Here is a 14,491-nt window from a genome sequence, read left to right on the forward strand (position 1 = left end):
AGCGTATGTATTATGTGAACCACTACTTTCAATAGGGGAACCTGTAGGCCCAACAGCCAACAAAGTCGATTGATTGATTGCTTGCTTGATTGATTATGAAAAAGAAAATACATGAAGAAAATTGAATTGGAGAAATAACTGGAGAAAATTATTCCTAGCAAACATGCTCTCCGTTCGAAATATCGGCGGCTATTCTTCTTTTCAGTAGAAGAACAGTACTACGTAGTACTACGCAATACTGCCAACAAAGAATACTAACTCGAAGAAGATAGACTCGTTCATAAATATCGGCGGCCCTCGACTTGAAGCTTCTGCTTCAATCAAGAAATAGTGAGGGAGCAAAGGACAGTCGTTTATCTGCTTCGAAAATACAGTGCAGTTCACTTACCACAGGAACGTCTTCTCTCACAATGGCTGCTGTTGGTCCGACGAAGACGGGAGGTCGATTTTGAACGTCCATCACTTTGACAATAGCCACAGCCGTAGTGTTAAACAGACCATCCTGAAACATGCTGGTAACCTCGTAAACAGCCTCCCTAATCTTCGTAATGAACTTTATGCTTACATTCGCAACTAACTGTACTTCGTGCACCGGTTTCTCCGTATAATCCACAGGCTTCCTCAGTATCAATGCAGAACGCAGACGCTGTGGACTGGATTCCAGTATGGAGACAGCAAAATTGTCGCAAGAGTCTGGTGACTTGGAACGAAGGAGACAAAAGACGTTAAAACAAATCCGACTCCAACGAGCATTCACCACCACAATCACAAACGAGTACTACGTTTCGTGGGTGGGTTTGATAGCGTACCTGATGGTTCGACTCGCAGTGAACTTGTAGCACGCTTCCGGCAGCGTCAACGTCGGACACTCTAATGTCGGTCAAGACAGTGTGTCCTGGTAACGCATCCTGTAAGACAACAACAACAACAACAGCAACTTTATTTGGTGATGATGAATGGGGATCGCCAGGGGCGATACTCCACCCCATGTAAGACATCTTTTTATTCATCGCAACAACAACAAATAAGTAATGACGATGTAGTGGGACGTTTCGCCCCTGAGGCAGCACCCTATCCCATTGCTTGAGGGGGAGAAGATGGTGAATGATGATGATGGTGATACTCTATACTGCAGAAGCACGAAACGACCACAAGAACAACAACAACATGAATGACGATGGGAGAAACGAAACGACCACGTTCCTCGTATAACGATGTGAAATACGTAACGATAACGCATATAACGTTACGCGAATGTAGTTGTGATATGCGGCACAGTATGACATACCTCGCTTAGTTTCACTTCGTACGGTTGGTTCTCAAACCTGGGGGCATTGTCATTCACGTCAAGGACAATCACGCTCACGGGAACTTTCACCTAAAAGAAAGGATTGTTGTGAAAGACAATTAACGTAGGCAAAAAATACTGCACAATTTTTGTGTGCACCTGCGGTGCCAATTTTGAAAATAAAATTTCCGACCTCGTCAACGCAAGAAGTTTCATATGGTCTTAAAAAAAAAAAAAAAAAAAACTGTACCTACCATATTGTTGTCGTGGTTCCCACCGACGATGTCCTGCAGGGTTACTGAGAATCTTATTGTCTCGGTTTTCTACAGAAATACAGTAAATGGTAATTAGTTCCGGCACTAGAAGACTACGACCGTAGAAATCACTGCGCTGAGACTTTAGCATGGAAATATACAGGGTGTTTCACCTAACATGTCATGAAATTTGATTTAAGAATCTACTTGTCTGAAACATTATGGGATCAACGCTAATGATCTCGGGGGACATTTTGCCGTTACTTCTGAGCACTTTTATCGAATTTAATTCGCGGGAAATTGAATTTTCCCAATTGAACTCCAAAATTTGCCAAATCAACCTCACTTTCTCTCTCTTCCTTTTTTTCCCTACAGAACCACTAAGCGCATTCAGGATTTACCCCACTCGAGCACAAAATACATTCACTACTACGAACGTAATAGCCGAAAAAAAATTGCGAAAGTCGTCACTTCGAAGAGCGCAAATTGGCGGCCAAGCTCAGTTCTTGCAGATGCAGAGAATGCAAGATGCGGCGTAAGGAAAACGGTCACCCGCCCCTTCCTCTTCCCTCCTCTCTCTTCTTTCAGATAACTTCGCGTTGCAACATTGTTGCCGTTATCAGAAGAAGGTTGGAAAAAAGCAAAGTGAAAGGGCCGGCACATGGCCTCCTCGCATTGCTTCCTTGGAAGATCTGAGCGCGGCCGCGAATAGACCTCTCCCTGTTTGTAAACAAATGAATTCATAGTGCTCAACAGCGCCACCAATTTGGTAGAGTTGAACTACGCTCGAAGCTAGGGGCTTCGCCTTGACAAGGTCGCGTACGAAAGCCACGGTCTTGAAGGGATTGCGATGGTCCCTGAAAGGGACGCGACCTTCGGTCCTACTTTTCGTTCAATAGGAGGCAGCGAACAAGTGCCCATTCGTGGAACCCAGCCCTCCCCTTCTGCTTTGTTTCGGTTTCAGTCTGCCTACCAACGTCATGATGACGTTTCTCGGGTAGACGTCTATCTGCGGGCCGCGAAAGGACGGTTTTCGCAATTTTTCCCGGGTATTTCCTTTGTAACAGTGAATGTATTTTGCGCTAGAATGGGTAAATCCTGCATGCGCTTTCTGTTTGTGTAAAAAAAAAAAAAAAAAAAGGCTTTCGGGTTGACTTGGCAAATTTCGGAGTTCAATTGGGAAAATTCAATTTCTCGCGAATTAAATTTCATAAGAGTGCTCAGAAGTAATGGCAAAATCGCCCCTCAGATAAATAGCGTTGATCCCATAATATTTTGACAAGTAGATTGTTAACTAGAATTTTATGACAGGTTAGGTGACCAGACAAACGAAATCAAGTAATGCAAACGAAAAGAGATGAAAGTACCTCACGATCGATGTTTTCTCTAACAGTGACGACTCCCGTGTCCTTGTCCACGGTTAAAAGGTCCGTTCCCTCTATACCGAAATATACTGGAGATTTTTCAGGATCGAACCCCTCCAACCTAAATATTGATGTACCTACGGAAAGAATAACGGTGAACAAGCGTTTAGGCTCCCCCATAAAATTGCTTTGTTTTACTCAACCCACCTATAGGAGTGTTTTCTGAAACTACCGTGAGGTCAATCGTATTTGTAAACTTTGGCGGCTGATTTGCAGACGACGCTGGGTTCCGGAAAGAAAACGTACGCTTGTGAACGTGAATCAAAACATTGTTTGAGACAAGCGAGTTAACTTACTGTGCAGAACACATATTAGCGCAATTCCGAATAGAGTCAGCGCCATGGTTTTTCTGAAATGAAAAGCTCCGTATATGTTATCTGTTCTAACGGCGCACGCAAAGAGATGACATAAAGTACCACAGTATGCGTTTTTGCATTTCATAACACGCCATTAGCTCTATTACACTCTAGAGGTTGGAAGCATTGTTCACTAGTGTCGGTGTTCCGGTCGAAGAACTCAGGACAAGGTCCTCCGGCAGCTCAGCGGCCCGTAAAGCCTCAAGAAAGTTCAAATGAACAGCGAAACAAACTTGGTAGTGCGATCTTTCATGAGATGCGGTATTGCGAGTAACTTAAGTTGCGGATACTACAGTAACCGAAGCAAATGTTGTCCTCCTCCCGAAGTTGTACGTCACGGAAGAGGAACACGCTGAATTCAACTTCCGGGCAACATGTGCGTTCTTATGTGTTCACGTAATGCGTGTACTGTACGCGTATGCGTAGGATTAAAACGAGGAACTGGGCTATAGTTGCTACTGATTCATTCATGGTACCGATCAAGGGCCTTGTCCTGTGTGCTTCTTCTCTGCCTACGTCCCTTGTGCGCCCCACCTTAAATGTATGGGTAGGATATATCGTGAACGCGTCTGATCACTGATGAAGAAGTTGCCGGTTCGATCTGAGTTGAGTTTTTCAGCAACCTTATGATATGGTGCAAGTTACTCAGATGCGTCGTCATCTGTGCAAGACGTCAACATGTTTGTGCCGCGCGCTGCGAAGTTTTTCGTGCTCGTTAAAACCGCGCGCAAGTTTAACCAGAAGCCTATATGTGTGATCAATGTTCACACATTAAGTGAAACCACGATATACGTGTGTGATTAACAGTTTAGCTCAACCCCTCAGCTTTAGCTCAGGCCTGCAGGTAGTCTAGGGTGCAGTCTGTGAGATGGGAATGGCGAAAAATAAGGCCCCGTATCTATACAAAACCGACTGCTCTCGGATTGCACGCGAGCAATCATAGCAAAAGGAGCCCCCTATTGCGCGGCTTAGCCGAGGTTACACTAATGCGACAGAGAAGCATCGTATTGCACCTCCTCGCAACTATCCCGACTTGGCCCTGTCGGAGAGGATTTGTTGGAATAAGTCGATGCGGTACGCCTCTGTCGCATTCATGTATACGCAGCGGCTTACTTTCCTGTAGTGCCTGTCAGTCGTCAAAGCCATGCAATCCGCGTGCCCTTGCAGATGCTTTACTCTGTGCTGGCCACTTCTAATTGTCTCGGTGCTGCTGGTTGCTTTTACTTAGTCACTGTTATTTCCCCTATCACTTAGGCCGTGCACCTATTTCGTGTGGGAATACCATACTTTATCACTCGCGTCTGCTACTAATTAGCTCAAGGCCAAAGTATGTGGGTGACGACAGCCCCTTTTGTACCGCACACTTTTATACGTCAAAAAGCAGCTGATATTCCAGAAAGCGTCATCTTGAAGCGACATTCGCCGATCGAGTTGTCTTATTCGACAACAAAACACCACGTAGACAACATCTCACACGCCTAATAACAACGATGCGGAATGCAATACGTCACCGCTGCACAGAGGAGCTCACACAGTTGTTTCCTCACGGGCAACAAGAGCAACTTTCCCGGATGACTTCGTGCTTTACCAATAACACCACAAGATCATGGTCCACACAGCACAGACATTAAAACGCCGCAGAAACAAACTTTCTCGCAGGTCACACATCTTTCAATGAACCACATACCTCTGTCCCTTCCCACGCCCTTCTTACGACTTCCGCGTCACTCAAAAGTCACACTTCACAACACCACAGCCTGCCGTGACCATTCTTGACGACGGGACAGATCTTCACGACGCTACGTCATGGCGATTTTCATCGAGCTTCCTTTTTTTTAGACTGCAAAATTCTACAAAGAGTTCAGGGGATACCCACAGCCACGCACCGAAATGCCGATCAGACTTTTGTCTTAGTTTTTTTCTTTTCTCCTAGTTGCTCCGAAACCTAGCGCCATCCTTAGGAAGGTAAGTTCAACATCGAAGAAAATATTCCACGTACTCGAAGAACCTGTTTCAGAGCGGAAGAAGGTTTCGAAGGTGGTTCTGCAGCCTTGTGGGAGAGGAGACAAGAGGAGGGTGTGTTGCCCTTGCCCGCCGGCTGGCCGGTCATTTAGTCAGGGTTGAAACGGTTCAGTATACTGTCGTGATGCAGTGCTGCTGGAGAGCGTTGTACGGCATCTCAGAACGCAAATAATACGCACAGGGCGACAACTAGGCACTAGCAATCAGCAGCTCGCCCGAAGAACATTAGAAAAGACAGAACACCTTTTTAACTAGAGAAGTGGCCGCAACTCAGATGACGAATTTCCTCATTCATCAATAAGAAAATTTATTGAAGACACAAGGAACTTATCAAGCAACAAGCAACTAAGAAAAACAGTTATATACTACAAAGAGACAAAGTTGGAGACCTAACCTGCTGATGTAGTCTCGGCTCTTTGCCCGACTGTACATTGAATATTTTATTTTGGTTTGAAAGAGAGGAAACAATCCTGGAACAGACAAATAGGAGGCAAGCCAGCTGGTGCGGATCAGATATAAGATATGTAAGAAGTAGGCGGCATCTGTTTTGTGTGTATTCTATGACGAAAGCGCAAGACATACATTCCCTGAAAGCAGCCCTCGTACGACATCTCTGTAAGAATGCTGCAAGGGCCGAAAAACAACGAACTCAATAAATTAACCGCTCGTTTGATTTCCCATTAAAGTTCACCGTGTCAATAGACAGTGTTTCAATTAATGTGTCAAAAGGTATTCACAAAAGAACATCTACATGCAGTGACGACGACTGAGCAAATTTATTGTTGAAAGGTACACATGCTTCAAAAGCATGTGGTCGGTGATACACAAGGGAACATTTCCAGGAACCTTTGTCACGTAAATTTTACTTGTGAGAAACTCTTCAAAAAGCTTAAAAAAACTCTTTCAGGACGCCCTGCGCACGGCCATTCTTTTCGGGCAGGCTTTGCGATATTGACATCCGTTGGCGTAATCCCAACTTGGACGAAGACCTTTCATACTCTTCCGGCGAAATACTGATGGAGCGACCAGACCGTATAAAATTACGTGAATACCTAGCTGCACTGCCTGCAGCGGGGGATTTTCCATAGCAAAAAAGTAATAAATAGAAAAAACTGATATAATTCGCGATATGTACGCTCGAGGAACAATGCCATTATAGAATAGGTTCACAGGAAGCGGACCGAAGCAGTGTCTCCCAACTGGCTGCAGAAAATAGCAGACAGTGCTGCTTTCAAATTTTGCTATGTGCTCTAGAAGGTCTAGAGCACATTCTGCTTGATTGCCCACACGACCAACCTTCCCGAACCGCGCTCTTCGGGTCTCTTAATCAGCTGGACTCTCGCCCCCCCCCCCCTCTCTCTCTCTCTCTCGAAATTGTTTGGTCCCTTGCCAGATCCAGCCACCAACGCTCTGCCCTCAAAGCTCTTTAGACCTTTTTGGACACCATAGGACTTCGATCCTTATTGTGAAATGGTTCATTATTTCATTCCTCACATCACCACCAGCAATGGGGTAGAGCATCGCCCCTGGCGATGAAACTACCCATTCATCATCTCAAAATAGAGTTGTTCTTTTCTTTTCTTCCTCGAAGCAAATACGACGCGAAGCGTTATGTAACCGAACCAAGCACATACAGCACATACTACTATACAGATACTATCAGTGTATATTCAGATATAGAGCATACACGAAGGTATTGTATACTGATGCATAGCATGTAGTACAAGTGATATATGCACACGGATATTCGTCCGTATGAAGCAGCATTCGCTTCGTTTCGTATAGCCTACGTACTCTTCTGACGATTTTGGGCTGACGAGTGTAGCCTGGCAACAACATATTCGAATGGATTCGGTATAGAAGATACATCGCTTCGATTCGAAATTTGAATACAGAATTCTATATTCGATTCGGAAACCGAATCCAATATACAACTATTCGCTGCGGTAAAAATCCGAATATTCGCACAGCCCTAATTGTTATCGTAAGATAATACAACAGGTGCTACAAGTATGGCCAGCAGTAATGTCGCGTTGTGCACGCACTGCTTCTGTCAATATTTATAAATGTACAGGGTGTTCCAGCTAACATGTACCAGGATTAAATATATATGTTAAAAGAAAACGACTGAGTGCTCTACGTGAATAAAACCAACTGAATTGTGGCGGACCTCTACAGAATCAATTGTTAGCAACAACAACACCAACAACCAATAAGTAATGCTGATGTAGTGGGATGTTTCGCAGCAAAGGCAGCACCCTATCCCACTGCTTGAGGGGGAGAAGATGGTGAATGACGATGAATGTTCAGAGTTCACGCAGGAGCCCTGTTGCTGCTAAGAAGGTGATGAGGGCTTGAAGAGCTCGTAGCTGATGCGCAGGATTGACCGAAGGCCCAAGCAGTTGAGGAAGGGCAAGTGAGGGCGCCCCAGTGGCTTCAAGTTGGCGTTGGAGGATGCGTCGCTCAGTGAAATACTTCTGACAGTCGATGAGAATGTGCTGGACAGACTTGGAGTATTACAGCAAGGCCATAGCACTGTGTTACTATAACGCAGCTTGTGGCGAAAGTATGGGGTGAATGCGATGTTCAAACAAAGTCGACGGACGATAGACGTAATGGTCCGACGAAGGGTAGACGGCATTATGAAGGACAGTGTGGGATCTACTGAGTGGAGGAGGGATCCTTCCGGGATGTCTTGACGCGATTGATGGGCGGCCTTTGCTGATGCAAGCGCCGACAATTAAGATCGTCTATCCCCTTTTGGCAATATGCTGGAGATTGTATGTCGACGGCGGTGGGCTTCTGCAGCTATTAAATCTGCGTCTTCATTACTACGTATACCGATGGGGTCCGGGATTCACTGTAGAACCAGTCGGTGTCCCTGTTCGTGTAGTCGCTCGTAACGTTGCAGTACGTCGGTAGCGATTTATGCCAAGGAGCCTCGAATGCCCCTGCTTGCAATACACTGTAGGGCTGCTTTATAATCAGTATAGATCACCCAAAGGCGGGGTTGAAAGTGACACTCCAAAACCTTTTGCATGAAAAAGAGAATAGCCTAGAGCTCCGCACAGGTGGATGACGTGCGGTACGAAAGCTTCCGCAAGACAGGGACTCCTCTGGTACGACGCAGGCGGAGGATGAACCTTCTTCAGTGGAAGACCCATCGGTGAAGACAGCAGAGTGAGTTGTGTATATCGCGTCCATCATTTCTAGTGTCGCTTGCCTCAAAACAGGAACTGGGACTTCCTTTTTTTTTTTTTTTTTGTTCTTGATCCGGACAGAGGTCGCGATTGCCGGCGTTAGGAGTGTCCACAGAGGTAAGGAGATGGTGCACTGTGAAACTAGGGAGGTGTTGATGCGCTTCACGGGCACATACGGAGACTTTGCTGTTTCTTCGCTGACAGGTCTTTCTGGCCAGAGGATGACGGCGATGCTAAGCCAACGAGCGCATGTGATGCCGGATAGTTTCTCTTTGACACAGGACCTCAATCGGGATCTCTTTCGCTTCCGCCATCACCATGCGCGTGTCAGTACAGCGCGGTACTCCTAAGCAGACCCGCAGACTGCGTGCCAAGGTACCACGAAGTTTGGAGATCGAGGTCCGGGACATGCCATGGAGAGCAGGTAGGCCATAAAGCACTGATCCCCTAACGAGCGCTTTCTGCATAATGGGAAGGAATTGTTAGCAGTCATGTATCCTATACACTCTAAAGAACAAAGGTGGTGGCGGTGCTTCTGAAAGAGGTCGCCCCTTTGTCGGCCTCACAGAGGTGGGCAACGTCACGACTAACGCTCTGGGGGAATGTGCGTCCTGGGCCGACTTCTAACGGAACTGTGCCGAAATATGTCTGACAGCGCTAAAAAATAGAGCTTCACCGCATAGCACGCTCCTAGTCAACCATCATCGCGAATGACAACGTTCTCTCCCTTGAGTTGATGAAAACGAGGGGCGTCGCCATTTTTGTGGTAATTATGAACTCCATAATGCCACAAAAATGGCGTACGCCCCCCAGTTTTCAGCAAATCAGGGGAAAGAACGGTGTCACACTGTCAGGGGAAAGCCGAAAAACCCACGTATTTGTAGAGGAAGACCATCGTCCTCTACATTTGGTGATGGGAGGGGAGTGATGTGGCGGCCCGTGGACGACGATAAAGACGTGCCTCTGCTGGCGCGCGGCACTGCGCCTGCCAGCCAGTTCTACCAGCACCGTCCCAGCGTGAGGCCACGTCAATCTGCCCGCTGAGACATTCCATCATATTCTTTGCACTTGCAGCAGTTCGGGGAGACGTTTGCATGAGAAGGGGCAGGGGCAGTGCTAGGATGGCTTTGTACCTTCCTTGTTTGAAAGTGCGGGAGAGGGTCCAGTCGTGTGTGGCAGAATCGCGTGGCGAGTTCAACTGCTCCCTTTCTTTTTTTTCTCTCTCTCTCTCACAACTCAATTGAAACAACTACGCAACTATATAGGAAGATCGGCTGCACTTTTGGACATTCTGCCAAACGCGTTTTGGAGTAGCCAGTCCTGACTGGGTCGGGACCAGCCTCTCCATATTTTTCTTTCATATCCATCCATCCATCCATACTATATATAAAGCCACCGCATTCCGATCCTGATCTTGTGGAGCCTGTCCTCGTCTCGGTGTCTTCTCTCTCCACAACTGTTACGGAAGGACTGACCTAGACGGATGTCGATGTTGGCCCTAAAAACCTATCCTTTCCCTAGAGAAACTGAAACTATAAACTTCACGACGTCTCCGCAATGAAGTTCTCGTATTCTTCAGACGCGTTACCCTATCGGACGCTGCGGTTCTCGCGGGTTTCCCCGTAACCACTCTAACTTGTGGCAGACTTTTCCTCCACCGACGCGTGAACTTGCCGAGTTCTTCGAGGAACGAACCACCGCAAGAGACGCATCTAGCCATATCGGAACGACTGAAACAAAGGTACGCGCGTGTGTCAGGCCTTGATGGTCGTGCTTCGGACATATCGTGCATCGAAACTATTATTCTTCACGGCGGACTTTTCCTGGTTGTTTCAGTATTCCCGCATCAAAGGGTTGTAAATGCTACGAGTACAACCGTTTCTTGCACGAAGGGCAAATACACGGCTGCTCGCTGCGAAAACAAACAAAGGAAAAGAGATTGCATGTGGTCCTTTTTGGGGAGTACACTGTTAAAACAGAGCTTCACCACAATGCTCAGTCCTATAGCCAACCGCTATTCCGATTAATATCGTTCTGTTTCCTGATTCATTGAAATGAGAGGATGCGCCTATCTTGGACATTCATCAGGTGTCCAAGACAGGCGCCCCATTTTCAAGAAACAGAACTATATCGTTCGGAAATGTGGTTGGCTATGAGCGTGCTCTATGTGGGGAAGCTCTGTTTTAACAGTGGTCTTCATCTGTCATCACATCATCTCATCTCATCCTGGCTACAGTCGTGACGCAACCCACATCACTGAGGCCAACAACGGCGAGCCGGTTTTCGTCGTCACTACCACCACTATAACCATCATCACCACCACCACCACCTCTGTTTGAACAGTGTACATGCATTGCCACGACCATTAGCCCCTTCCGGCGCTAAATGCACGGCAGTTTACGCGAATTTTAAGGAATTAAGTTTATGCCGTGTAAGGAAGTAAAGTTCAAAGTGAGCGGACTAAAATGGCATTGGAATCTATAAAGGACTATAGAAGCTGTAATTGCTACCAAATTTTATCCTTTTTTTTTCTTATGGCTTACATATTATTGTTTCGGGCCCGTGAAGATACCACGTGTGAGCAAAAACCGTCAGCTTCTTTTTTACTTAGCTACTTTCTGTAGACACACGCCAAACATTTCTTGGTCCCTCCCGAAAACGCCGTGGTGAGAAATACCCAGCTCATAGCAAGAAACTCATACCAGGACAACTCATACCAGGAGCAACTCGCACCAGGACAACTCACACCAACTGAACTCATACCACACTCAACTAATGCCGCGCTCAACTTGTAACAACTGGAACTGATTCCAGTTTGAAGTTGCACCGGGAAAGGTCACGTCAGGAAATGTCACAGCGCGTGACATTTGGTATGAGTATGAGTTGTCCTAGGATTTTCGTCTCCGGGGGGGGGGGGGGGGGGGGGGGCGTAAGGGAGAAGGGGACATATTTGCAGCTTTTCTGACTTTTTTTTGTCTTTCTGGCGGGTAATTTGGAGGGGGGGGAGGTGTTGCACGGTGCTTGGATATACCCTGAGGGGTGGGCGATGCTGGGAGGATCCCAGGTCCAATGTACGAGCTGCCTTGGTATGAGCTGGGGTAGAGCCGTGAAATGAGTATTACCGAATGGACGACTGGGATGATGACTAGATTAGATAAGAACTAATTAGATTGTGATTCGCATGATAAGTTTGTGCACAGTTGATAGACAGTCAGCGTACAAATTTTAGAGTACAAAGACAAATATACACTCTTAAAAATGAACTTCATCGCATAGCACGCTCCTAGCCAACCATCTTCTCGAATGGTATCGTTATCTGCCCGATTTGTTGAAAACGGGAGGCGTACGCCTTTTTTGTTACACTTATGCTGTTCATTATTGTCACATAAAAGGCGTACGCCTCCCGTTTTCAACAAATCAGGGCAGATAACGATATCATTTGAGATGATGGTTGGCTAGGAGCGTGCTATGCGGTGAAGTTCATTTTTAAGAGTGTAGAGTACGCAATAGGAAATCGTGTATTGACAATGCGCACGCGCAATGCAAAGCCACGTTCTGCGCATGCGGGATGTGCACTCGCTATTTCCTTGCGAACGCAAAGCGATCTCGTAATCAGTACAAAAATTCTTCAAGACACCTGCATAGAGTCGCATCAATCGCAAATAAACGCAGTTCAGTGCAACTGCAGTCGTGTTACGCGCGCAGCGTGTAATGCGCGCTTTTTTCTGCGACACCCTCTTTTAGGGATTACATGACGCAGAGTGTACAATCCAACTGCTCGTTCCACGACGACCCCTCACACGGGTACCTTTGGTTACGACTTATTCAAGGAACACGTGTCAAGGATATCTATTTCCTCTTCCCAGATAACAATCAACGACCTGCCATCACGTTCCTCCTGTGCGATCGAAATCAGATAGGCTTTAGGTATTTCTGGTTAGAGTGGATTTAGCGAGTAGTATAGCTGAGGCAATGAAGCGCTCTAAAAACAACTGTGAGACAACCATTGCCACGAACGATACGCTCTAGAAACGGAACTTCACGCTCTTAGCCAACCATCATCCCGAAATGACATCGTTCTGCCCCCTGATTGGTCAAAATCGGGAGCCGTACGCCTCTTTGTGACGCTTATGCAGTTACGTTAATTGTCCGAAAAAGGCGTACGCCCCGTGCTTTCCGCAAATCGGTGTGATAACGATATAATTCTGTGCAATGGTTGGCCTTCACCGTGCCATGTGGTGAAGTCCTGTTTTTAGAGTCTAGGGTTATCGCTTCTGATTCGAAGAGAAAGTTAGGTGTACGCCTTTTTGTGGCAGTTTGGAAATATGATCATTGACACAAAAAGAAGTATGCCACCCTCTCTTCGAATCAGAAGCGATAACACTATAATTCGTGGCAAGGGTTGGCGCTAGAGTCTCTAAGTAGCTACGCCTAGCTATTTAGTGACTAGTTGGCGCACAGCGTGGTGCGCGGTGAAGTTCTGTTTTTAGAGTTTAGAAGGCACGAACGCAACGTTTAAAGGGACACTACAGTGCAAAAATTTGTTCTCGTTGAATAGAAGATGTCGTTACCTTGACAGGAATGTAAAAGGAACGGGATCTATCCGTTGCGTCGTTCGCGATTTATGAGCGAAAGAAACCTCATTGGTCTCGTGAAACGACGAAGTATCGTTGGAGATCGAGGAGGGGTGGGCATGTATTACTAATACAAAGTATTATAGTAGTATTCCTGTAATACTTTTTTGCATTAGTATCGCGTACTAATAGGAGCTTTTTAGGAGGACTATAATAGGAGGGTCTTTATCGCTTTTAGTTGCATGTGCGTTGGTGTTTAGGAACGGCAAGTTCTAAAGGAATATGTATTTCCAGTTCTTACCCGTGGATTATAAATACAGTATTAGTATTTCGTATTATAATACGCCCTCTGATTTCCGGCCAGAGATGCCGTTACCCCCTCTCAACCGAGCCAAACTAAGACGCAGAGGTATACACGCACTTTGCCTCAACGTTCCCGCAGATATAAATGTGACTGTAGCTCTGGCAACAATGCAATACAGAATGTGTTTGTTGTGGTTTTGTTTCCTAGCGCGGTTTCGTGCGTTGGTGAAAGGGTAGCCAGCATGGGAGGACCGGAAGTCAGAGGGTGTAGGTTTGAGTCCCATCACTGCAAGTGCGGATACTCACCAAGTGCAAGTCTTTTGTCTGGATTTAAAACGGGCTTTACACCTGGAATTTTCCAAGACACTCTACCCTTATAGCCATCGGGAGAGAGTAAGAATATTACGTATGCGCCCTTGTGCACATAGTTTCCATAATGTGGGGATGACGTCTTCCCCATAAGGGAGGAGCACCTTTGCTCGCACGTGTTGTAGTCGTTGGAATGGGATACGCCCTTTCCCCCTTTTTGGGAGGGCATGTAACATGCTGCGTGACGCATGCTCGGACAGACGGACGGACGCTGCAAATTAGTATGACGAGCCCAAGCATGTACGGAAGCATGTCCCACGTCGAAAATGCCTGCAAGGCACTTGTTCGAAAGGGGAGAGAAGAAAAAACTGCTGCATCTTTGGGCATGGCAGACACGGTTAAATGCAGTAGGTTTTTAGGGGTTATGTTGCCGGTAAATTTTGGTCACGTAAGTCATAGTCACGTGGTCCTGTAAAGCTACGGACGGATCTACGCGGTGGTTGGCTCTTACACTCTTAAAAATGGCGGGGGGGGGACATAATGGCAGGATCGGCTGCCGTTGTTGGCTGCACAGAATTTAGTCATATTTATCACTATTTTTTATTGGTTTTAATAAATAAATAAAATGTATATATTTTTATAAATGTAATATATATTTATTTCGTCATATTTATTTATACTAGTCGAAGTGTCACAACTAGTATAGCAAAAAAAAAAAAAAAAAGAAGAAACGAAAAATAAAACGAAAACAAAGACTGATG

The 14,491-nt window shown here is 46.2% G+C and overlaps 1 protein-coding gene across 4 annotated transcripts in view; it reads right to left on the minus strand.

Moving 5' to 3' along the window:
- Positions 1–14,491, minus strand: part of LOC135368545 (cadherin-87A-like) — a 137,850-nt gene that overhangs the window by 14,161 nt on the left and 109,198 nt on the right. For 3 of the 4 annotated variants that reach the window (XM_064601919.1, XM_064601918.1, XM_064601921.1), the window contains 8 exons: positions 3,263–3,315; positions 3,114–3,188; positions 2,910–3,043; positions 1,543–1,611; positions 1,289–1,378; positions 810–908; positions 566–700; positions 389–502 (listed from right to left, as the gene is read on the minus strand). In XM_064601919.1, the coding sequence (XP_064457989.1) occupies positions 389–502; positions 566–700; positions 810–908; positions 1,289–1,378; positions 1,543–1,611; positions 2,910–3,043; positions 3,114–3,188; positions 3,263–3,308 (762 nt within the window). In that variant the 5' untranslated portion in view covers positions 3,309–3,315. Of the gene's footprint in view, positions 1–388; positions 503–565; positions 701–809; positions 909–1,288; positions 1,379–1,542; positions 1,612–2,909; positions 3,044–3,113; positions 3,189–3,262; positions 3,316–5,009; positions 5,264–14,491 lie in introns of those variants that run through there. The other variant, XM_064601920.1, reaches the window with a different exon arrangement.

The sequence above is a fragment of the Ornithodoros turicata genome, chromosome 9 (assembly GCF_037126465.1).
Source record: "Ornithodoros turicata isolate Travis chromosome 9, ASM3712646v1, whole genome shotgun sequence".
NCBI lineage: Eukaryota > Metazoa > Arthropoda > Arachnida > Ixodida > Argasidae > Ornithodoros > Ornithodoros turicata.